This window comes from Balaenoptera borealis, assembly GCF_965194805.1.
Source record: "Balaenoptera borealis genome assembly, chromosome: 1".
NCBI lineage: Eukaryota > Metazoa > Chordata > Mammalia > Artiodactyla > Balaenopteridae > Balaenoptera > Balaenoptera borealis.
In genome coordinates, this window is record NC_138860.1 from 162,255,482 (window position 1) to 162,280,805 (window position 25,324).

General features: G+C 43.5%; 1 protein-coding gene across 15 annotated transcripts in view; it reads right to left on the reverse strand.

Moving 5' to 3' along the window:
* Positions 1-25,324, reverse strand: part of MACF1 (microtubule actin crosslinking factor 1) — a 346,247-nt gene that overhangs the window by 9,654 nt on the left and 311,269 nt on the right. For 6 of the 15 annotated variants that reach the window (XM_082387378.1, XM_082387384.1, XM_082387387.1 and 3 more), the window contains 18 exons: positions 24,363-24,536; positions 21,801-21,956; positions 21,490-21,696; positions 21,232-21,351; positions 20,635-20,804; positions 19,452-19,611; positions 18,183-18,377; positions 17,725-17,853; positions 16,411-16,554; positions 15,757-15,945; positions 13,138-13,258; positions 12,417-12,580; positions 10,877-11,039; positions 8,693-8,847; positions 7,737-7,811; positions 6,643-6,660; positions 3,603-3,720; positions 2,715-2,783 (listed from right to left, as the gene is read on the reverse strand). In XM_082387378.1, coding sequence (XP_082243504.1) covers positions 2,715-2,783; positions 3,603-3,720; positions 6,643-6,660; positions 7,737-7,811; positions 8,693-8,847; positions 10,877-11,039; positions 12,417-12,580; positions 13,138-13,258; positions 15,757-15,945; positions 16,411-16,554; positions 17,725-17,853; positions 18,183-18,377; positions 19,452-19,611; positions 20,635-20,804; positions 21,232-21,351; positions 21,490-21,696; positions 21,801-21,956; positions 24,363-24,536 — 2,527 coding nt within the window. The remainder of the gene's footprint in view (positions 1-2,714; positions 2,784-3,602; positions 3,721-6,642; positions 6,661-7,736; positions 7,812-8,692; positions 8,848-10,876; positions 11,040-12,416; positions 12,581-13,137; positions 13,259-15,756; positions 15,946-16,410; positions 16,555-17,724; positions 17,854-18,182; positions 18,378-19,451; positions 19,612-20,634; positions 20,805-21,231; positions 21,352-21,489; positions 21,697-21,800; positions 21,957-24,362; positions 24,537-25,324) is intronic. The other 9 variants (XM_082387379.1, XM_082387376.1, XM_082387386.1 and 6 more) reach the window with 4 other exon arrangements.

A 25,324-nucleotide genomic window follows, 5' to 3' on the forward strand; every position in this document is an offset into this window, starting at 1 on the left:
AATCAATCAGCATTTTATAAGCTCCGAGAAGTCCTGCAGCAAAGAAACCTGTTTAGTTTTAACTCAGTGTCTTCCAAACGCATTTGACCATGATTTTTTTGGTTTTTTGAAGATCACATCTTGGGGGCCAGACCCCAAAGACAGCCATTTCAAGTTCAGTTTTTCCAACCACCAGAGAGACCACCATTTTCTAAGAGACTACTGCTGGCCACCGATGTTGGCTGGAACAGGCTTATTAGTTAAAATTCAGTTCTATTGTTTAATGGGTAGAGTTTCAGTATAACAAGATGAAGAGTTTTGTGGATGGGTGATTGTGATGGTAACACAACAGTGTGAATGTATGTAATGCTACTGACGTTGTACACTTAGAAATGGTTAGGACGGTAAGTTTTTATGTTATGTGTATTTTACCATAATAATAAAAAAAATCAGTTCTAAGCCAAATTGTGTCTTTTAAATCTTCATAAAGTTTTTCTACATTTTCAGTAAAATTTGGGGAATTAATTTGTCTAATGCTCAGAAATATTCACAGAACCCTAGGGTAAATGTACACCTATTCATTAGGCAGGGACGTTGTTTTACCTCCATCCAAACATCATGATTTCCTTTGCCATGGCTCAATTCAGAAAGTGAAATCTCCAATTCCGGCAGTACCAGGAACCTACCTAGTTGAATACTTTTACCTTTTACATTTGGCTAAAGCAACGTGCAGTCTGAGACAACTTTCATCTTCTTAAACGACTGTGTAAAGGCAGATAACATGATTGTGCAACACCGGTATTATAATCCCGTCATACATTTGGTACAGTCCTCAGAGTAACATTCTCTATGGTGCAGAGAGCCAAGGAAATGCAACCCAAATGAATAAAAAAAATCCACCCCAAGTGGTGCTTCTATAAGCCACAGTAATCCTCACAGAACCCTAGGTAGCTTCAAGGAACTTTTCTCTTTGTGATGTTCATGCCTTTCTAAGTCATGTATTACATCCACCTGGGCCTTTAAGTGTTCCCCTCGTAGCACAATTTTTTATTTGCTTAGATGTAGCTCATCCTGTCCATCACTGGTAGGGTTATGATATCTAAGATGCTGGGAGTTCCTGACCCTGTAGTCAATGGAATTGGGATGAGGGCATTCCTGGAAAGGCACAGGGGAAAGCCTTACCTTGTTTGCTCCAAGGGATGCTGAAAAAGGCTACTATGTTCCATAGAAAATAGCTCCTAGATGGCCCTCCCAAATCTCCTTGGGGTTCCAATTTCTAGCTAACAAGATAAGGAAAAAGCAAGCAGTGTTCTCCTTGGCCAGCAGCACAATGTTATCGTAAAGAGAGCAAGTACAGCAGGCAGCAAACAGGCAGTCAAAGATTCCAAAAATGTCACGTGCAGTATCTCTTTTGTTTGTTTAGTTCAATCACACACAGCATGAAAAATAAAACCTTATTAATAGACTTGGAAAGGAATAATGTTGTTTTACTGAGTTAAGGTTAAAAAGATATATATATATATATATATATATATATATATATATATATATATATATAGCTCCTCATTTAAAACAATCAGAGGGCATTGTTGTTGTTTTTTAAACTTTGAGTTTATTTATTTATTTATTTATTTTTGGCTGTGTTGGGTCTTCATTTCTGTGCGAGGGCTTTCTCTAGGTGCGGCAAGTGGGGGCCACTCTTCATCGCGATGCGCGGGCCTCTCATTACTGCGGCCTCTTTTGTTGCGGAGCACAGGCTCCAGACGCGCAGGCTCAGTAATTGTGGCTCACGGGCCCAGTTGCTCCGCGGCATGTGGGATCTTCCCAGACCAGGGCTCGAACCCGTGTCCCCCGCATTGGCAGGCAGACTCTCAACCACTGCCCCACCAGGGAAGCCCCAGAGGGCACTTTTATATCAAAGAAATTGGTTTGCAATATAATTAAGTTCTAAAACTAATTTAAACCCGCTCCAGTTTTTATCAGAATAGGTGTTTTTAAGACTACTTTATAAAAAGGAAATCCTAATGAAAATTATTACTCTGGTTTATTGGAGTAAATGCAGAATGAGTTAAGAGGAACTAATTCATGAGCGTGTCTGAATTCATGTGAGAACCTTTAGCTTCAAATGCTTCAGATTCTGACTATAAATCACTTCCAAAGAAGTGACATAACAGTACTGTAAACATTTCTGCTCGGTTTATAAGTAAGCCTTACTAATTTAATTATGCAGTTGGAACCAGTAAAACACATGTGAAAAAGGGTGGTGTTGGGTATGTTAGCATCTGAGAGACAGCATGGAGGTCAAGAGCCAGAGTGTGCTGGATGTGAATCCTGTTTCTGCCATTAGCTGCCTCTCCTCGGGCAAGTTATTTAACTTTCCTATGCTTCAATTTCCTATTCTATAAAATGGAGATAGTAATAGTAGCTATACCTCCTAGAGGTGTAAATGTGTTATTATTTGTAAGGTCTTATAATAAAACAGTGTGTGGTATATAAAGCTATAAGTATTTGTTAAATAAACAGAAACTCAGAACGAATTCCATGGGTACTGTCTCAACAGGCATATTTTATGTTTTGTCAAGTTATAATAGTTAGAAAAGCTATGGTTTGGCTATTTCAAAGCATTCATAAAGGCAGCAGATACCACAGAGCCAAGAGATGCTACAGTTTAAAAAAGCAAAGCCATTCTCAACGGGCTGGGATGTGGGTAAGAGGGACAAAGCTTAAAAGCCAACCTATGGGAGACTGACTGGAAATCGAAGAGCTGGAATCAGAGCGCTTTATTTTACTCCCAGGATGGTGAACTAGAATAAAAAATATATAAACACAAAGAAACAGAGCAGGAAACGCAGAAACTGGTCAAGAAAGACAAACTGGCAGACAGTGGGGGAGCCTCCTGTGTACCCACATGCAGCTTGGCTAACAGGAGAAAGGAAAGGAGCAGCTGAACGGGATGTAGCAACTGGAATCTGATCATCCCCCGCCTGCTGCGGCCCTCACACGCCTCTAGCTGCAGATGCCATCACTCACATTGAGTTGACTGTTATCTTTGGCCTTTGGGCTAAAAGAGTAGACCATTTTTGGCCTTTGGGCCTTTTTAGGTTGAAGCAGACTGAGACCCCATGGACTTACTTAGGTGACCATATGCCTTACAATGCAGTGCCTAGGCTCACTGCTAGGTGTTCTCTATTCCTCTCCTGGTTAAGGGAGCTCCCAGTCCTCCCCTGCCTAGGAGGGGCCCAATACCCTCTCTGGGTTTCAGACGCAGGAATTACAGGCAAAGTCATCTGCAGCACTAACAGGGAACCGGCAGGGCTTTATAGGGCTTCTTTCTAGGCTGGTGTTAATTTAACCCCTCACACAGAAACATTTGATGACACCAATAAATTCCCAATTCTCGTTAGTGTGTCCCTAGAAACCCGTCTCCAGCATCAAACCCTCCTGCTCTCTCTCCCTGGTCTGCCCTGCACCCCGAGTCCCAATCTGTGCTAGTGGGATGACACCTGGGCAGCTTAACAACAGAATCAACAAACAGACCCCACCACCAACACCCTGTGGAATCATGAAAGATCAGTGGTGAGGGCGTAGCTAACAAGTAACACGAGCTCAGAAGGGCTTCTTACCTCGGCAGGGGTCATTTTTCACTAGGAATTCATCCAGGGCCATCCATCCTCCCCCAACGCGGACCATCACTGTGCTGCGCAGGATGCGGACCAGCCGCAGCTGCTGGGAGTCCCCAAACTGCAGGGCCAAGGGGAGATGGTGAGCGAGGGCGCCCGAGAGCAGGGCTAGACTTTCTTCCCTAACTAAGCAGACTGTATTCAGACAGAATGACAATTTCACGGTTTGGGGGCAATTTTAACTCTCACTATTTTGCATTTTTCACAAAAAACTTAAAATATGGAAAAGCTAAAGGTCATTATCTTGATGTACTTTCTGTTCCGATAAAGTTAACTGTTGATGGTTGTGACCTTGCTCCAAAGGGGAGGGAGGAGGACAGACAAGGCATTAGCTCACTTTGATTCTTTTAAAGATTCTGCCCAAATTAAAACCCAATGATACAATTCTTTGTTAAGCTAGTTTGTTTCCATAAAAGAAAAGGTAGCTATAAGGTGGATGTCAGCTTCTGAATACAGTGTGCTCGAAAGTTAAATGGAGAACAGCAAATAATATTTCAAGTCTCAAGGAAAACCTTGCAAAGCATCATCATTATTACAAGCTTAGAAGGAAATTTGATTTTCCACATCATTTTCAGAAATAAACCCCTAAGTATTCTCTAATTGTGTTGTCACCAGCAGAAAATTTTCTTCAGCTGAACAAATGATTAGTGTTTATACTAAAATTCAGTTGAAGAAATTAAAATTTAAATCTACCATGCTGATTGTAAGTAGTTTTCAACAATCATTTTGGGATGTTAAAACAAGCATGATTTTCTGATATTTATTTTTCCTTTTTTACTTGCCAAATGTTCCTACTTCCCAGCCCTATCAACATTTGGAGTTTCCCATTGCATAAATTATCCTCTTCCCAAAATAAAAGTTAAGAGGTAACAAAAGAGAATCATGCTGAGATCTCAAAACAAAAATCAAACGTATGGTTGGAGAAATGGAATTCCTAAAATTGTTTAATTCAAGGAGAATGTTGAGGGGGGTAATTTAATCACTTAATTAGGATTTTCAAAGTTATAAAGGAGAACCATAACTTTGAAAGAAGGCACAAAATTGAAAATGCCAGAAAGGATGTTTAAGAAGGACCCGTAACCAACCTCCCTCAAAATTAATATTTCTGTGGTAATTCTCTGTATTACTTTACACTGATTCAAGCTGTTTATACAGGCAAGATGATTGAAAAAATATCATCCCCCACCCAAGCCCTTTTCTCTGGAAGTAAAAATGGTCCTCCATCTTTCATCTCATGCAGGTTTTAGGTTTTCATACAAAGTGACTGCAGCCACAGCATGGTGTAGTGTAAAGAGCACTGAAGTCAGGACCCAGAAACATAAGGGGATAAAGGTCCTGTCCCGGGAAGGAAGCTGCCCTCAGACACTGGCCCCACGCGTGGGAACGGGGAGGCCCTTTGGGAGGAACTGAGGATTCCACCAGATCCAAGGGCAGTGCCGGCCCAAGTCACTGTTTGGGGTTCTCTCTGGATAAGTGAGGGGAAGAAGGAAATAAGGGCCTATGTGTCCTCCAGAGGGAATCAGGAAGGCATCCCAAGCGGTACTTTATTCTTACATTACTGTGCCCTGTAATTTATTTGTCAGCCTTTAGAATTAACTCCATTGATTTCATTCTTGTTTCCCCCTTAATTTCTTACTAAAGCTCTCTCTGAAAGATTCTAACTTGCTTTTACTGAGCTATAGGGATAAGGAGGTTTGACCCAAGCTGGGGGCCAAAGTGTCTGGGGGAGGCCAGAGAGATGAATGTGGAACGAGTTATAGCAGCTCTAAAAACAGGGACCTGCAGAAATCCGGCAGAGAGGGGTTGCCAGTGAGGCAAAGACCTCCAAACAGTCTTAGAGGCGACAGTAAGGTCTGTTTCCTTCTCTGCGTCACTGCTCTAACCTTTGCCGTGTGACTGTTGGCACAGTTGTCCTTAAGGCCTCAGGTGCCTCGTGTATAAAGTGAACTTCATAATTCTGTTCCAAACATTGGAACTAACCCTCTGACCCTCTGCTGGTCAGTGGAGTAGAGGAGGACATAGGTGCCACTTCAAAGGGGCCCCTGGTACCCACATGCAGTCACTAGCAAACAGGTACAACCTTTAGGTACTACTTGGCACTCTTATGCAATGATTTATTTAAAGCCAGTTTGACTGTTCTTGTCTTTAGTTTCTTTCCATCCTTTGTTCTTCCCACTGGCCCAGAATGTTACTGTAGTTGGTGGTTAAAGCAGTGCCTGGAACTTTGATTGAAGGCTTCAAATCAACTCTTAGTGTTTCTGATTTCATATCACAAGACAAATTTTACCCATGCAACTTCCTTCCACTTTAAGACATAGGACCCCAGAGCCCTCAAAAAGATCTAAAAGGTTAGAGTTACCAAGTGGAGTCAAAAGCATTCAATCTTTGCAAGTCTAATTTGATCCCATTAGGTTATGCTGGCTGGCCATAATCGGCAAACGTCAGGCTACAGCCAAGTATGAGTTCCACACTCTACTTCTCACATCCCTTATGATTATAAAATATAACATAAGCACAGATAACTAAAATTTTAGTAAGGTATTTAAACACAGTACCTTAAATACCCTAAGACTTTTCTGACTTAGTGTGCGTTATAAAATTTGTGTTAACGGTCAAAAGACTTGGGTGTAAATCAGAACTGTGCTGTCTGGTATTCTGACAAGACTGGGCTCTTTTTTAGAAGTGGGATGGATTGATACCATAGCTTTAACTTCCCCAGAACCATACTACTTTTAACTCAGCCCGCCAAAATATCATCTTCAGCCAATCTAATTTTAAATGGAAAATTATATATACTTATATCCTTTTGCTTCTGAGACAGCTTTACAATACTAGCCCTGCTAGCAGTTTCTCCACTTGGTAAGACTACCAGACATGACCCAGGCATGCTTCAGATTACGTCCTCTCCCCACAGCAAAGAACAGGCAGCATTAGCCACATACACCATTTCCACCAAAAAGAACATTTGCAAGGCACACTGTACCTGATTGCCGAGGAAGAACTACAGACAGTAAGAGTAAAGGATGGAGGAAAAGGAAGAAAAAAAAAAAAAGAGAGAAAAGAACGTTTTGTCAAATTAACACTAAGGAATGAAAATCATGTAATCATATTACCAGTTCCAAGCAGAACGACACATACTGACCATATTCTTTAAGTCATTTCTCTCACAGGTAATTAAAAAAAAAAAAAAAAAAAGAAAACAAACCATTATAAGATTGCTTGGAGCCTTATTAACTCAAAGCCCTGGGCTGGATCCAAGGCAGAGTCACCCAACACTCCACTCCCCGGCTCAGAGCAGCACAGTGTAGCTCTGCTGGACCTTGAAGACAGTTGTGATGTGCTAATGGAACCTCATTTTCCTGTTTCTAACTGGGTGCACATAACTGTGCTATCTGGCCACCTAAATCCTCTTTGCCAATCCTAGATCTTCCTTAGGACTGTAGAGAACCCTGACAAACTGCTGAATACATTTTAGGGGTCCTGTCATAGATCCCTTCTATGCCCCGCCCTGGTCCCCAAAGAAGCTAAAACACAGCACGGTTCACTGTCAGTTACGGCGTCGCTCGGCACAGCTTTCCAGGGAAGACTACTGAGCAGGTTGAGCGTCCTGTGGGGCCTGGACAGAGCTTCTCCAGCCCTTTCGGAGCCTGAGAGCCACTTGGGCTCACAATGACCAGCTCCCTGGGGGCAATGGTCAGTCATTAGATAATTGTTTCCTTATCTTATGATAAAGGTGCCTCCATTTCCTCAAAGACCTGTTCGGCAGTGAAGAGAGGGCTCTGAAATGTCTCCTATATTGGATCCCATACAAGCTACTGCTGGCTAGATACGGCACTATTTTCCAGATGCAACTATCTGGGGCACTAAAGCTCAGCCCACAGGACACCTGACATTTGGCACCTACAGAGGTGAGGGGCCAGAGACTGATCGCATTACAAGTCCCCACTGGCTTTGGTACTCCAAGCATCGGTAACGGGAAGGTGGGATCAGCCATCTGCTGTGTGTCAGGCTGCTTTCACCTGTAAGGGCCACACAGCAGGAATGACCACCACAAAGGACTGATTTTCTCTTTCTTACCCGGTATTTATTCTCTCCAATCTGCTCCACCTGAAACCTTTTTGCACATTTGCACTGAGCCACTTGTCTTGTGACCTATTGGTTGTGAACAACAGAAAAAGAGAAAAGTGTGAAGGGTAAAGCAGGACTTCCTCTTCAGAGAAACAAAGATTTTTATATGTCATCAGAGAAGCTCTTCATTACATATTTTTTAGGCATCTCAGGCTTTTGACACATGCGTTTATCTTCTATTGTGAGTCTCACTAACTGGGATACTCAGACGCTGAGTATGAAAGAAATTCCCCAGTAATGATACAACACATTCTTCCATCCTGCTTCAAAATTTCCTCAAATGTGCTAATACGCATGCATCAATATTAACTGACTAATAAAGCAAACTAGGAGCTGATTTAAATTTCAACCTAGGAGCCCCAAATTCCCTGGAAGTCAGTCCTGGGCTGCCCCAAGCCACTCTCCAAGACCAGGCCCACTGCCTCTCCCATCCCAGGATCAACTCTATGTGCTCCCAATGAATTCACACTTTTTGATGTGATACAATTTTCAGTGTGATACAGTTCTTAATTAGGCAGAAAGTTTGTTGGGTACACACCATCTTAAACATTACTTTATGTTTCACCCCTTAAATGCTACACACGAAGACGCTCTCCTGCATCCCGAGGCAGGACCTCAGGACTGTTCTAAGCAACATGGTGCCCTGGAGAGGTTCGCTGCAAGCTGCAGAGCACCACACAGAGGTGACTCATTTAGGTACCAATGCATCGAGACTGAGATACAGCTCAAGAGTTGGCGATCCACTGGGGCAACACCATCCAAAAGGGGATCCCCAAAAAGAACTCCAGATAATCACCTCCCAACAGACACGCTGAAGGGCTGATATGGCAATTACACCCAACCAAATTCAGGACAGCAGTAACCTATGGTCAAAAACGTACTCAAAATACAACTGTTTCCCGTACCTCATCTTCAATTTTATCTGCATCAGTTGTTGGTCGATAAGCATCCTTGTTGGGATGGAGAGCAGCCACGAATTCGTAGTAATCAATGTAGCCATCCCCATCACGGTCAAAAATGTCAGCAACAGCAGTCATCTCTAACTTGGTAGTAGGGAACTCTGGAGAAAATCACATTTTGGAACATTAGCTAAGAGGGCTTACTTGGTTGGTTGGTGGTTATATAAATACTTCTTTAAAAAAAATTTGTCTTGATTTTTTTCTGGAAAACAGTACATACTCCCTTTAGAAAACTTAGAAAATATAAAATATTATAAAGAAGATAAAAGTCACCAAAAAAAATATTACACAGAGCATACTCAGTTTTTTGGCATTTTTGCTTATAGACTCATCTACCCCGCTCCCCAATGCAATTTAAAACCAGAGGCCTACCAACAAACTTCAGAATTTATTTATCCACTCCACTGTTGTTGGAATATATAGATTATTTCAGGAGAGTGACAATTTGGAATTAATAGGATAAAGTTTTTCTACATTTAGATTACTGCCTTGGGTTCTTGACAACTGCTTTCCGAAGTGTGAATGTTTACAACAGCCAGAGTGACTTATTAAAACGTAAACTGGACTATACTGTCTCTCAGATGGAAACCTCTGCTGGCTGCCCACTGTCTTTAGAATAAGATCTGATCCGTTCATGATGGCCAACAAAGCCCTGCATTGATGGCTGTTTCCTACCTTTCCAACTTCACATCTTACCATCTCTAAGGTCATGACACTCCAGCCGTGTTAACCTTTCCATTCCTAGAACATGCCAACTTCATTGCCATCTCAGCACTTTATATCTGCTGTGGCTCTGCCTCTATCTCTCCCCTGAAATCTTGACATGGCTGGATCCTTATCATCACCTAGGTCTCAGCTCAACTATTACCTCCAGACAGGCCTTCCTGGGCCACCCATGTGAAGTAACACAGCTGTGAGATGTGCTTTGTGATCTTGGCAAGTCACTTACAACTTTATGCCTTATTCCTTCTGCTGAAAATAAATGCGATCATACGTTTTGTAAGCTGTTATACAGATGCCAGAAACTGACATCATGACGGACGTGATGTACGACATGATAAATATAACTAATTAGCACTGCTGTATGTTACATATGAAAGTCGTTGAGAGAGTAAATCCGAAGGGTTATCATCAGATGGAAAACAAATTTTTTTCTATTTCTTTAATTTTGTACCTATGAGATGATGGATGTTCACTAAACTTATTGTGATAATTAGTTCATAGGCTGTAAATCAAATCATTATGCTGTACATCTTACACTTATACAGTGCTGTATGCTACTTATATCTCAATAAAACGGGAAGGAATAAAAATTTAATCTGAATTCCTATTGAGAAACTGATATTGTAAAAAACTTATTTTAAAAAACATTTTACAGGTGTACGTCATGTTACTGTGCTTCGCTTTACTGCACTTCACAGATATTCTCCCTCCCCCTTTTAAAACAAATTGAAGGTCTGTGGCAACCCTGTGTCAAGCAAGTCTGTCGGCACCATTCTTCCAACAGCATTTGCTCACTTCATGTCTCTGTGTCACAGTTTGGTAATTCTTGCACTATTTCAAACTTTTTCGTTATTATTATATTTGTTATGGTGATCTGTGATCAATGATCTTTGATGTTACTATTGCCAAAAGGATTATGACTTGCTGAAGGCTCAGCTGATGGTCAGCATTTTTTAGCAATAAAGTATTTTTAAATTAAGGTATGTACATCGTTTTTTAAGATATAACGCTACTACATACTTAATAGACTACAGTATAGTATAAATATCAGTTTTACATGCGCTGGGAAACAACATTGCAATATTTGCTCTATTACGGTGGTCTGGAACCAAACCTGCAATATCTCCAAGGTCTGCCTGTACTTAGAACCTCGTTATTCACAAAAGTTAGCTTTTTTTCTATACCTCGAATGTGTTTTGCTTGCCATAATGTGTCAAACAACACCTGCTTTTTTTATTCCCAGCAAAATGATGGAGGTTCTTCCCTCCATCAAAACAATAGACCAATTTTAGTAAGCAGGTACATTACTTCTTCCCTAAGACTACAGCTTTAACTTGAGAAAGACTGTTTAGCCAGAATATAGCCTGCTTCTACAAAGCAGGTGCAAGGAATTACGACTGGACTCACTGGATGCTAGAATGCCATCGATAAACTCCTGACGTGTTATCTTCCCATCCTGGTCCTTGTCAATTCGCCGGAAGAAATCCATCACCCGAGACTTTTTGTGATTCATCCAACGCATATACTTTTTCCTCCAGACATCAAAGTCAAAGTTGGCAAATTCCTTCAACTAGACAGAAATCAGAGGTGTCAACAAGACCTATTGTTTGGCCTTCAAACCTGCCCAGAGCATACCAAAACTTTCAGACATCCAGCAAAGCCATGCGGGCCTTTCGAGGGGGACCAACAATGATATCTGTGTATTGCATCTTTTGGGAACGCACACTCTGGCTCCTTCACTTAAAGCCATGATTATCTACACAAGCTGTGGTAAAATGGAGCAGCGAGAGAAACGGTAACTGAACAACCACCATGGAAAATACGGAGCACGCAGAACAAGAATGGGTGGAGCCAGCCTTGCTTTCCCTTGGCACTTTTTCCCCTTAGATGTAAGAGAATGGATTCTATCCCAGAAGAGACGTCCTCAGCACTCCTCACTTAAGTGATTTTGAAAGGAACTATAATCACACAGAGGCCTATGTTTTCGAGGCTCAGCCCCCCTCCCCACTGGTCTTCTGAGATAATTTGAGTTCCGGTTGGAAGCATCAAGAATCCAGTCCTGCACCCAAGCACATTTCTTTGGGATGGCAGCAGAGGGAGTGAACTGTCCTTCTGACTCCCATTTTAAATATTTGGCCCTGGTAGATGGCAGCAGGCCTATGCAGTGGGCAGAATGATGCTGAGCTACTTGGACTATGTCAGTGACACAGACTCAGAATGACTTAAACAGTGCAGCGGTTTTCCCCCTGGTCTTTCAAACTCCAAAGTTGGAAGGAATGGGGAAAAAAGAAAAAGCCAAAACCAAATATGCTTAAAACTCAACTGGATCTACAGAAATAACAACAAAAAACACAGAACACTCACTTCTGGGCATAGCTGCTTTGATATGCACAAATAAAAAAAATATAAAAGATATTAGAAATTTGTTTTAGAAACTAGGAAGTGAAGTACTATATTTTTTAGATTGGTTAATGATACTTCAAAATAGACTTGCTTTTCATAATCTACTGAAGAATAATATTGATAGAATAACAGGACGATAAAAAAATTACTCGTTTCATAATTGGGTAGCTTGCATCTACACAAAAGGCTCAGGAATGGTCATTTTTGTGAGAAACTCCACACTTGGCGGTGACCTTGCAGTTATGCTCCTGATCCTCAACCAAGGCCAGGTGCTGAGGAGGGTCGCGCCACAGGCCAGACCCTCCTGGACTGGCTGGCTGCCTGCTTTCCACCACCAGTGCTACGGCCTATCTGTTGTTGGTTTCCTCACATGTGTCTTTCCTCCCAGGGGGCCTGGAGGACAGAGTCCCGGCCTACACTGCTCTGTTCCTCCTTCTGCGTAAGTGGGTCAAGGCACACAGGTCATGTTCAGAGGGCCTCAAGAAGGGCTGTGTTTTGATAAAAGTCACCTCCCTCCAGGGAAGGCTGCTTGGCGGGGCCTCACCTCCTCCAGCCTGTCCAAGGCGTCGTTCAGCTTCCGCTGCCGCTCCAGTGCCAAAAGCCACACCTGCTGCCAGCGGGCAGACAGCTGGTTGATCCGTGGGTTTTTTGCTTCAGATTGTGAAAGGATTGGCATGGGAGGAGGTGTTGGCTGACTCAAAGACTTTCCTGAAAGGAAAAATAATCAAGAGGTTAGAAAAGCTGCTTTTGTCAGTTCACAAAGAGAAACTGCCATCTGTATGAACCTAAAAGATCTTCATAATGGTATCTGGTCAGTAACTGAGAAAAGGAAGTCAGGACCTGGCTACACTTAGACATGGAAGCACACTGACTTAAAAACCATTGATGCTCTTCCCCAGCCAACAGGTCCCTGTCTCATACCTTTAATCGATTCTGTCCTACCTTAGCGAACAGAGGAAATGTCAATGGTTCTGCAGGGGCAGATTTATTTTATGATGAAATTAGCGCAACAGTCAGCGCTGATGACCAAAACATAGAAAGGTTACTGCAAAAGAATCTGCTTAACCACTCCAAATTTCATACCAATTCAAAAAACTGGAGTCTAGTTACTGTTTGTCAGTGTAAGAAAAGTGAGTTTCAAAAAAAGATTTTCGTTCAAATCCAATATGGTTTTTGAAAATGGAAAAGAAATTTCTGCTGGGCACTTGGGAAGCACTCATCAATGAGCAGGAAGGAAGCATCCTGCACAACAGGCTGCCACGTACTGCTGCCACCGCGGGACTTCTCCATGAAAGGCGCATGGGCTGGCTCTATGATCTTCCTTTTGTACGTCTTGGTGACCCGGTCCACGTCAGGCTGTTTGCGAGTCATCTCCTCCATAAATGTCTGTTAAACACAAACAACAAGGAAAAGGGTTGAGAGTTTTCTTGGACTAAGATGGAATTAGGCAACTTCTTACTAACAAGGGTCAAGCCTGTGACAGATGGACCAATTGCAAATGCCTTCGTACACGGCTGCACTCCTTTCAAGAAACGTGATTGTGGCCTTGAGTGAGGCGCTTCATCAGGTGCTGGAGACCTGAAGGAATAAGACATGGCTCTGCCTTCCAGGAGCTCACAGCTGAGTGAGGAAACCAGATAGTCAGAGCAATGAGTGGCACCCAGGGCTCCGAAAGAAGGCCTAGGACAGGCAGCCACAGCCCGAGGTGGGGAGGAAGGCTGCCCGGAGGCTGGTGCCTGAGCTGTGTGCCGCGGGATGAAGAATGAGCCGAAGACTGGGGGCAGGGCAGTCCCACGGAAGCCTGACAGTGCAGCGAGCCAGGGCCCTGCTGATCACTGGCTGAGCTGAGGATACACTCAGAGGAGACGCAAGAGGGACGGCTGGAGTGGTAGGCAGGAGAAAGGTCCAGAAAGGCCTTGTGTCAGGCTAAGGGACTGGGGTTTTATTCTGAGAGCAATCTGTGTGTGTGTGGGGGGGGGGCGCGGGGGGGTGTTTACGGGTGGGTGGGCAACTGAAGGATTCCGATCCATAGAAGAGACACAATCAGATCTCCGTTTTAGAGCTATCATTCTGGCCTCAGTGTAGGAGGGAGGATGGAAAGGGGGGAGGCAGGCAAGTTGGGAAGCCACTGCAGTAATTGAGGCAAAACACAGTGAGGGCCTGAGCCAGGGCAGAAGAGAAGGAGCCAAGAAGTATTTCGAAAGTAGGACAGGTAAGACCTGATGACTGGCTAAATGTAAGGGGTAAAGAAAAAGGAGTCACTCCTGTGTTGGGTGACTGGGTGGATGAGGAGAGAGGAGGCAGGGGTGGAAGGGAGGGGTGGGGTCAGGGCCAGGAAGCAGGGATGAAATGGAGTTTTAGAGCTGCCTCTGGATTCCTGCATGCTGCAGACAAGCCAGGAGATGTGGAAGCCCTTGGTGTACAGGTGCTGGCTGAAGGTGTCGGGCCAAATACAGCCTCAGGTATGAGAAGAGGGTCAAGAATGGAACTTCGGGGAACAACGTTAACAAGTGGATAGAGGAAGAGGAACCAGCTAAGAAGACTGAGAAAGAATTGTCAGAGAGATGGGGGGACACAAGATGGGGGAGCTTAAAGGATGAGAGGTGATAACAGAAGGGAGAGGGACTGGCCCTGATGGAAGAAGATAATCTCACTCAGGAGAGAAGGGGTCAATGTAGGTAACCTTGACGGGAAGTACAGGGAGTCCTCACTGGCCAGGCTAACTACATATGCTAAAAAGACCTTATGTCCACAGTGTAACTAGGCAAGATCCATGCTTGCATTTCGTGTAAATTATCATGGTTAAAACCCACATTTGTCTCCTGAGCTTTCCTCTGTTCAGTTTAGTTTGATGTGTTGTCTGGCCCATCTCTGAGTTCATGCAAGAGGTCTTTCTGAATCCAGGTGTAATGGGATAGGTCCCAGGTAATGGGACCTTGGCACAGAGGCAAGTCAACAGAAACAGGATGCGGCAGGCAGATTTCTAAGCCAGGCCCCAAGACTCCTGACATACATGTCCTGTGTAATCTCCCCCTCAAGTGTGGGCAACACCTGTGGAAAGGGTGGGCAGTCACTCCCTGGATTATGTTTTAAAAAAAAAAAAATTAATTTATTTATTTATTTATTTTTGGCTGAGTAGGCTCTTTGTTGCTGCGCGCAGGCTTTCTCTAGTTGCGGCGAGCGTGGGCTACTATGTTGTGGTGCGCGGGTTTCTCATTGCGGTGGCCTCTCTTGTTGCAGGGCACGGGCTCTAGGCGTGTGGGCTCAGTAGTTGTGGCTCGTGGGCTCCAGAGCGCAGGCTCAGCAGCTGTGGCGCACGGGCCTAGTTGCTCCGCAGCACGTGGGATCTTCCCGGACCAGGGCTTGAACCTGTGTCCCCCGTGTCAGCAGGCGGATTCTCAACCACTGCGCCACCAGGGAAGCCCTGGATTACGTTTTATTCTATAAGATCTGTCAGAGCAGGATGGAGGGTCTCCTGCTGGCTTTGAAGACAGACGCTGCCATGCTGTGAGACTGCCGTGTGCCTAAGACCCGAGGGTGGCCTCCAGGAGCTGACTGCCAGCGAGAAAAGGGAGACCTCCATCCTACACTGCAGTGAAATGAACGACACCAACAACCTGAAAGAGCCTGGGTGGGAACTGCAGTGTTGGCCGACACCTTGATTTCAGCCTGGTAAGACGTCCCCTGGTCCCCTAGATGGGGAACCAGCTACTTCAGGCCCAGAGCCCCGCCCCACGGAAACTCTGAGACAGTAAGCGTGTTTTAAGCTGCTAAGTCTGCGGGAGTATGTTCAGCAGCAATTAAAACACGGATGCACAGGGCCAAGGAAACGGGCTCCATGAGCCATGCAGGAAACACGCGACCACACGACGTGGTGAGGATACCTGGTGCTCAGCGATGAGGGCTTTAACTCGGTCGATGTTCTGAGGGATTGGCTCCTGATCCCGCTGAATGAGGGTGGTCTCGGCCCACTGGATCCACGCCAGAAGTTCTTCCAAGAGCTCGGCGTTGGCCACCAGTTCTGACAGGGCGGCTTCGAGGCGCTGCTGGTGCTGCTTGGCCCACGTCAGGACCTGCGGGGGAGGGAATCCGTCGGCTCTCAGTCAAGCACATCCCTCGTTTTCAAAGCCCTTTTTTGTGTGAGCCTAACAATGACTTTTAGGGGAAAGACCACCCAAGCAGTCAAGAGGCTTCACTCTTATTCTGGAGACAGAGCTGGAATAAGAAATAGCTCCCCTGAAAGCAAATGTAGCACGTGGTATTAGACACAAAACTTCTCAGGAAGGAGGGAAGAACACACCACGTGTCCACCGGATGTCATCAAGGAACACATCACAACACCAGCACCATCCTTCCAGGTTTCTGCACATTATCAAGAAAACAGTCACTACTAAAATGCGAATGACTTGATTCTTGTTGAGATATTCACAGTGAGTGAAAGATTCCTTACGTGGCGGTGGGGAAGCTCTGGAGTATTTTACTGCTGTTCACCCATTTGACGGGGCACGTGCGGTCTTCCTCTAAAACTAGGAACTCACCTCCTCAAAGCGAGCCCGGATGATGGTGATCCAGTGTTTGATGGTGGTGATGCAATCAGGATGGCAGACCGCCAGGATGACTTCTCCCATGGCCACTGCTGTGTTAACATCCACGCGCTTTTCTTCCACTTTCTTCATGAATTCCTAAACAAACAGGATTTGAAACCAAAACCTTAAACCTAGTCTAGCAGCGACTGTTTACACTGAGAGGGAAAAACAACTTTAGTGTGTTTTTCGACTCTATATGTTGACACAGACCTCTAAAAGCCTGCATTTAGGCATCTCTGTCATTTTCTTTCCAGTTCTCAGAGGTGGGGGGAAGCGAGGGATTTCATAAAAATGACTTTCTCTGCACAGATGATAAGGACTAGAGAGACAGAGGCATGACCCTTTTCCTGATCCCTCTTTTTATAAATTCCTGCTTGGATTCATTTCCATATGTGTAAATGGTGTTGTCTTGGACACATATAGTGACAGCTACAAAACACTACAACGTTTTTTGTTTTTTTTTTTTGTTCAAGATGAGATAGGAAAAAGATTATGAATACTAATAGAACAGAAGGCAATTGAATGACCATAGCTTTTCTCCTGGACTCAGAGACCAAGTGTCCTTCCTAACAACCAGAGAGGAAGCTCCTAAAAGACACACGTCTGTGAGCTCCACCAGCTCCCAGCCCTGTCTTCCCATCAGAATCACCCCAGGTGCCTCAACCCCCTCTTCCCAAACTTCATATATGCACATTACGTTACAAATTTCAAAGGCAAATCTACTTTGTTGCCAACACTACAACGTTTTAAAAATACCTACAACACAATGCAATGACAAAACCATGATTAAAATCTCTCGGTGGGAAACACCAAAATTAAAAAAGGAAACATTTCCCACCTTGTTAGCACAGTCACACTGAAGCCCCAGACACTGTATTATATTCTGCAGCTTGGTGAGCAGTTCTAGGGGCACACATCAGGGCCTGGAGCTGGTAATGTAAGGAAAGTCACACAAGGCGTGTGCAGGTGGGGCGTAAAGGTAGAGCAGCCCATGTTTTCCTCTATATTAACACCAGCTGTTTGACTTGTTTACAACCAGCATGTGCTACTTTTGTAAAAATGAGTGGATGAGTGGTCTTTAAGGGGTCACAAAACCCACCAATCGTTTCCCTCTCATTCCTGATAACCAGTAAGCTGGGCCCATTCTGGCTTTGCTCCTTTTCACATGAGGTCTAACGTTTCTAAGCAAAAGCTGCTTTCCGTTGGTAGCGGGGCCGCCCTCCCCATGTGGGTGGCATGGGTCCCTGCACCCGGGGGCTGGATTACCTTATGAGTGTCGATGAGAGATCGCAGGGCCTCTGTGTCATCAGGAAGTGCCCCCCGAAAACGCAGCGTCTGCTCGGCTTCAGAAAGCCACTCCAACAGCATGTGAATTGTGTCCCGAAACTCTTCTGCCTGAAATAACCAAGCACAAGAGACTGAACCTCTCTCTGCAGCCAAGGCCCTGGACATGGTATGCCAGGGAACCGTCTGGCCTGAACTCAATGGAGTATCACAGGCACTTGAAGGCTCTATCAAAGCCCCACAAAGGTCATCTTTCATCTGTGCAACTTGAAAAACCAACTAAATTCATTATTTCTCTAATACGGATGCGGGTTAAAATCTTGTTGAGCATTTAGAATATCAATTCTTGACTTTGTGTTCCTTACAAGACTCGCTGAAACCGATCCTGATAAAGAGGCTAGACTGACTCTGCTCAGGCCCACCCCCAGGCGCTGCCTGACCTGCTTCAAGGCCTGCTCAAGCCGGCTCTGTTTGCAGACAGAGAGTTTACACACGGTGTCCCAGCGAGTGCTCAGTTCCTGGAGCTGCCCTTTCACCCAAGTGGTGTCATCTCGACTGTTCTCAATCAGCTCCCGGCCTGATCGCTTTAGGACCTGAACGGTTCCCGTTCGCTTTCCCAGTTCCTTCTGGAAAACCTGGAAAAGAAAACAGGAGAATTAGTTTGTCTTACAAATGTTTTGAATTCAAGAAGTAAAACCACAGAGAAAGTAGTCATTTCCTTCAATTCTCCTTGGTAGGTTCCAGTTGTGTGTCTTTTATGCACAGACGGAGGTGGGACCACAAGTAAGAAAGAACCACCACAGGATGTGGCTCTGAATGTGAGCGGCGTGACTTTGGGTAAGTTGCTTAACTGGAGTCCCAGTCTCATCTGTGAAACAGGAATTACGCTGTACTATAGCATCTCCAGAATTGTGGGAGTTTTTTTTTTTTTTTTTTAATTTTTATAGTTGATTTACAATGTTGTGTTACTTTCTGCTGTACAGCAAAGTGAATCAGTTATACATATACATATATCCACTCTTTTTTAGATTCTTTTCCCATATAGGTCACTACAGGGTATTGAGTTCCCTGTGCTATACTGTAGGTTCTTATATCTATTTTATATATAGTGGTGTGTACATGTCAATCCCAATCTCCCAATTTATCCCTCCCTCCCCCCTTGCCCCGTGGTAAGAGCCCACCTGCCACGCACATAAGAATTTGGTGTAACTTCAAGGTAAAGCTCAACGCTTTGTGCTGAAGCAGGAGGACAGTATGTAGTTCAACGTACAGGTGTAGGGTTACACTAAACGCTGGTGTGCACAGAGCTGGCTTGTTAGGTTCAGAAGTAGTTTAAAAAGCACTCATTTTCATTTTAAGAATCAGTGGAAATGGATATCTTGAGGGTTTCCTGAATTTAAATCCATTTCGACTCAACTGAGAGATATAAACAGGAAATTGCAGGGGGGGTGGCCCTCAACGTGAAGTTTACACACTGGCAAATCTGAATCAAACCAACTTTGGTAAATTCCTTGTGGCTGATGCAGAATCCCTGTAACAGTTTGTTTAAACACACAGAGCAGGGAGCTGCCTCTCTGACAAGCAGAGACACAGGCTCTTTCAGACTTCCTTTCTAGGGGAGCCGTAGAAGGGCAGCATGGGCAGAAGGCACACACAGGTGCAGGACCCAACGGCCTTGCCCTCCACGCAGCCCAGATCTCGCCACTCACCTTGTGGGCATCCATGAGGTTCATGACCAGGTCCAGGTCCCCGTGCACAGGCTGGTCCTCAGCCAGCTGCGGCTCCACCTTGTACAGCCAGTCCACCAAGGCCTGCAGAGCGTCCATGAACTGGCCCGAAAACAGCAGGGCCTCCTCCAACTTGTGCTGCCTGAGAGAAGCACACAAACTTCACTGGTTTTAGTGGTTCTTTTATGAATGCCTCACAATTCTGACCACTGAACAGGAATACTGCTTGAACTTTATCTAGAGAGGGACCGCTGTGTTAGAACAGTTAGAAATACTGTAAAAAGTGACTAAGAGATGTTTAGACATTTTAAATTAAACCACTCTCTAAAATGGATTAAGCATTGCAGTGCAGGAGACCGGTGTAGATGCCCTTCTGGCATTTTAGAGTCCAACTGCTATGCACACGCTATGTTATGCACACCCTACAACCCAAGGTCTTTTTATTTACATTACACCACTCCAGTAGAGGGTGGTGGTTCTATTAATGATCTGGAGCCAGGAGTTCAACTCCTAACTCTCCACCAGTTGTGAGACTCTGGCTGTCTCTTTGAACCTCAGTCACTTCATCTGAAAAACTGGGAGTACAAGTAATACAGAGGTATCATAATGCTTACATAGCATAGCTGATACAAGTGGATAAAAGTACAACTTTTAGAACCAAATCTCAGCTCTGCTGCTTAGTAGCTGAGTGAGCATGGGGGAGTTAAGAAACCTCTTTGTGACCATTTCCTCATCTGTAAAATGGGAAGAACAGTACCCACACCTCAGTGGTTCTTGTGAGGGTTAATGAGCCTCAAGATGGTTAAATGAGATACTACATTGGAGGCTTCATACAGCGTCTGACACAAGAGACACTCATTGAGACAGCTACTGGCATTACAAATTTGTGATTTACATGTACTTAGAGTTACAGATCTTCTATTACTGTTGGCCTGATTTTATAGGCTTCTCTCTTTGTAATACAGTAAGGTTCAAGTTTAAAATATGATAATTTTAATATATTTGATTCAAATTATTTCATAACTCTCACTGAATTCAATGGAGATAGCAAGATGCTACTGTTACTGATACATTAGCTTTATTACCACTTTCTAGAATCCTGTCACTGTCTCCTGGTTACTTTGGGGATAACACACAGATCCACAAAAGGGACATTCACACTCACCTCTCCACAGACTTGCCACAAACAGTATCCCATTTGTCTCTGACTTCTCCCAGTAAGTTGTCAAGTTTCTGAGTGTCATCAGGAAGCAAAGTCTTTTCTTTCAGTGCTCTGCCTGTTCTAATTGTGGTATCATACACAGGCTGTTTGCCACCAAGAGTCTTCTGGAACTCCTGTTCTCAGAAAGGAAAAAAAAAAAAAAGAAAAAAAAAAAAAAAAAACACGCTAAAAGTCAGATGACATTGAGTTTTCAGGTGGGTAACCAGAAACAGTATGAATGTCACTACTTCTTGAACTAAAATTAACAACAGCTTACCCTGAAGAAATTTATAAGGTTTTGTCTGTGCCACATACAGCAGTGCATGACTATTTCTAAAAGCCCACAGTTTTAGCTGGTTACTCCCACAGTCACTTTGTTTGAACTCTTATTCAAATGAGCAATTGTCATGGTTAGACACTGTCCAGATACAAAATGGCTCTATGATCTTGGCTGTTTAACATTAACCGATTAGTTTTCTTTTGACTAGTTCTGTGTTTTTATCAAGCTACAATCGTCAGTGAATACCAAGCTCAGGACCTAAGAGCAATGAATTGCTGTACCTTATGCTTTGAGAGCTGAAGTTTAATTTTGTCTGGGTCGTTGGATATCTCCAATTCTGAGTCCAGGTGACTCTCTGCATCTTCTAACCAGTCAATCAGTTTTTTCCAAGCTTCATGGAACTAAAATTATGTAAGAAATAAGTTATAACAGGAATGAATATGCACACTACACAGCACTTTTATGTGAACCAATGCGGAGACTCAACACCTGCAGCCCAAGGTTGTTCAGTAAATTAGTATCTTTCTTTTACAACTTACTTGTTTTGCCCGCTTTCTGGCATCATCCAGCAATCGCCCTCTTTCAATAGATCGCTGGACAACCTTCTCCCATCGAGACTGGACGCTAACCAGCAAATTTTTGATCAGAACAACGTCCTGTTTCTGGCTAAGGAACTTTAACTGATTCCCGGTTTGATCCAGCTCAATGATCTGGTCTCGATGAGCATTTACTTCATTAGCAAACACCTGAGGGGAAAATATTGCTCTTTTTAAACTGGAGATAAGATCAAGGAGCATCACTTTCAATTGGTGCTTTCAAAAGGAAGGCAGCATCATAATGCCATTGTTACCTTGTGCTCCTCTATCTGGGAAAGGACGGTGTTTAGAATCAGGCTGGGAGGAGAAGCGATGTTTAAACTCTGCTCTGCTAGAGTGAGCCAGTTGATAAATTCTTGCAGGGAATTCTGGAATTCTGTTGCCAGGTTGAGGGCCTCTTCCAGCTTTGACTAAATTTTAAGTAACACACACACACACACAGAAAAGTGCCAAATTCAAGAATTATAGCTTTAAGGACAAAGGCGTGAATTGTACACCAAATGAAATGACTTCTAAGAAGGAAGCCTCATTTAATCAACCTCCAAACATGCCCTGTTTGCAAAGAAGGGGACATTTTAGTGCCAGTGTTTGAAACTGAAACAACTGTGCTTGGAAAAGGAAAGAGCACAGTTTGCAGCTAAGTTGCTTTCTCTGCCATTCCCCACTTCCTGGGACATTAAAGAACAGGAATAAAGGCATTCAAGCCATTCAATAAATGTTAAGTGAACAGACCCTTTAGTGGTGACAGCTGCAGGATCTGCAACCTGCTTTGGGCAAAGTCTCAGTTTCCTTTAATGTCCTTTTTGTGGCATAAAACAACTAAATGAAAAGCACTTTACTGTGAAGATGACGGTCACTGCAGTGCTATTTGAATATGTTTTCAGAAAATATGGCACTTGAAAACGCCTGAGTCTGAAACTTATGCTTATGCTACAGCAGCAAAGGTAATAAAAGCCAGAACATTTCAAACAAAAATGTGACAATTTACAAAGATGTAAATTTTTAGTCATTTTGATCTAAATCAGAATGACAAAAAAGACTGGCTCATTCAGGGTGTGTGCTACTCTCCAAGAGTACATCCCAGTTCCATAGTCTACAAGCTCCATCCTCAGACACCTCTACCCCGAACATCTGGGTGATGGCCTCTGCCCTTGGCCCGTCTACTAGGCGGGCAAAGTAGAATAATGACAGGTTGTTAAAAATGAATATATGCAAAATATTCACAGAAAGAAACCCCAGAAGTATACTAAAAATGTTCATTGCTGTTAAATGGGTTGTGTATTCTTTCTACTTTCCTCTTGGTGTTTTCAGGTTACTTCTGTAACCTAAAAAACACTGTGATGAACATTATAAAAATGCATAGACCCCATCTAAACAAGTTCAGTGGAAAAAGGAAATCTACCTCAAATCTACCATAGAAATGCTTAGCAATTAATATATTGCAAGTTCCTAGATGGCAGGAAATCTTTTTACATCATTTTATCTACATAGTCTTTAACAGGGCTTAAATAATTTTAGCGATCCTGGAATGTAATGTTCTTACAAAATCAGAAATAACTATCACTGACAGCTAGCCTTTGCTTAATCAATTCACCAACTAATGTTGACCCCTTAACAACATGGGTTTAGGGGTGTCGATCCTCCGAGAAGCTGGAAATCCGTGTGTAACTTTAAAGTCAGCCCTCCACATCCACGGTTCTGAATCCAAAGATTCAACCAACTAGGGATCATGTAGTACCGTAGATATATTTAGTGAAGAAAAAACATCCTGCATACAAGTGGACTCGCGCAGTTCGAACCCATGTTGTTCAAGGGTCAAAACTATATTCCTTGAGGCAACTTGTTCCACTGTGGCAAAACCCTCTAGAAACTACTTGATTTTGAGCCAGAATCTACCTTTTCTTTAATTAGTCTTAGTTCTACATTCAGCAGGTGAATTATAGACAGACCCTGTCCCAAGTATTCGAACACAACCATACACTCAGGTCCTCTGCCCACTCTTCATGCAACGAAGTTACCAGACCCCACACTAGAGGGACCCTAGGAAATTAATGCTTCTCTCAAAATGTTCATTTTTATGTGTGAAGATGTGGTTTACTTCCGTCTGCACATTAAAGTTCATGATGACAGAGGTCATGCCTTTATTGTTTCCGCTGTACACCTAGCACAGTGCCTGGTACATACATGCTTAACGACTACTTGTTCAATGGATGTGGCCAATGGATTTGGACACATATTTTACCGTTTCAGCTGCCCAGCACAAAAACTCTATGCAGAGTGATATTCTAGAACTCTGTACTCATAAAAAACAATGTTTTGGGGCAAATGCCTTGATCTCTGATCACTTTTCATTTGAGGAGAATCTGATTTTTGAGGAAGAGTAAGAAGAAGACATACAATTTACTGCTCTTGAGTTTTAGTGACTAGACATCAAATTCTGTGTGAGGAATAATTAGTGATACTCCCTGCATGCTGTTCCCAACCTCCCAACTCCAACAAAACCTATTTTTAAGTCCATCACTGAGCAGTAACAGGTAGTAATGCCTTAACTGGTAGATGCAGAAAAGGAATGCAGTATTATAAAAGCAAGTATCGGCGGAAACTATCAGCATCAATGCAACTTGACATGGATGGAAAATAGAAATGTAACGGCAGAAAAGATGGCTTGATTTAGCACAAAGCCAGTTCTGAGGGTATCAGTTCTGCTAGCTTGCTACAATATAATGAAAAATCTTCCATAGAAACTAGATGATAATCGCATGTAATCATTAAGCAAACTACTCAAACAGTAATCAGACTGAATTTTGTGGTGATACCTTTCTTTCTTCCATCTTACTGCTGACCACATGCCACTTCTGTTCCAAGAGTGCTACGCTCTGTTCTGTCTTTGAGCCAGATCCAGAATCACCACGGCTGAGAAGCATGAGCCTGCCCTTGTCAAGCAGTTGATTGTAAGTCTCTTCCTTGGCTATGAGCTGGGAATAGAGTTCCTGTAAGGGCAAGAAAGATATCAGTAATGCCAATCCCCTGAAAGATAACCACACAGATTTACAAGCACAGTTTGGAAAAGCCAAGGCAGGTCTCATTTTGATTAAAATCCTTTCTTTTGGATTTAATTCAACTGCTGAACAATTAGGAAGTGAAACCCACCATTCTTCCTTAATTTAAAAATAATCCTGTCCCCAACAGAATTTTTAAGGGTCAGAGATCACACAAATAGACCCCAATAGTTTATTTCTCCTTTTCCTGAGGGATTTGCCTAGAAATTATGTTGCCTTTTGTTCTCAGCCACTTTCTTAAAATACTGTCAGTTTCTATTCGATTTCCCTAAATCCCCCTCAAGTAGTCTTTTCCTTTAATTTTTTGGCTGCTCCACGCAGCATGCGGGATCTTAGTTTCCCAACCAGGGATTGAACCCTCGGCCTCTGTAGTGGAACCACAAAGTCTTAACCACTGGAAGGCCAGGGAAGTCCCAGCAGTCTTTTTCTTAAATACAACCATATCTGTGTCAAGTATTTGTCTTCTTGATGCTCTCACCTTCAAATCAATATTCTTGTGCCAGTCAATCTGATCAACTCGAAATTTGCCAGCTCCCCAGGGCATTGCTGGTTGACTCTTCCCTGTCGCTGCCTATCACAGGGTGTTAAAAGCCTGTACATAAGCAGCAATCCCCAAGTACTATATTGTCAGTAACAATGCACTACTTTGTAGACTCCCAACTACATGTATCTCTGTGAATTCGGAAAGGAGCTACTGAAAATGGGATACTTATGCTCAA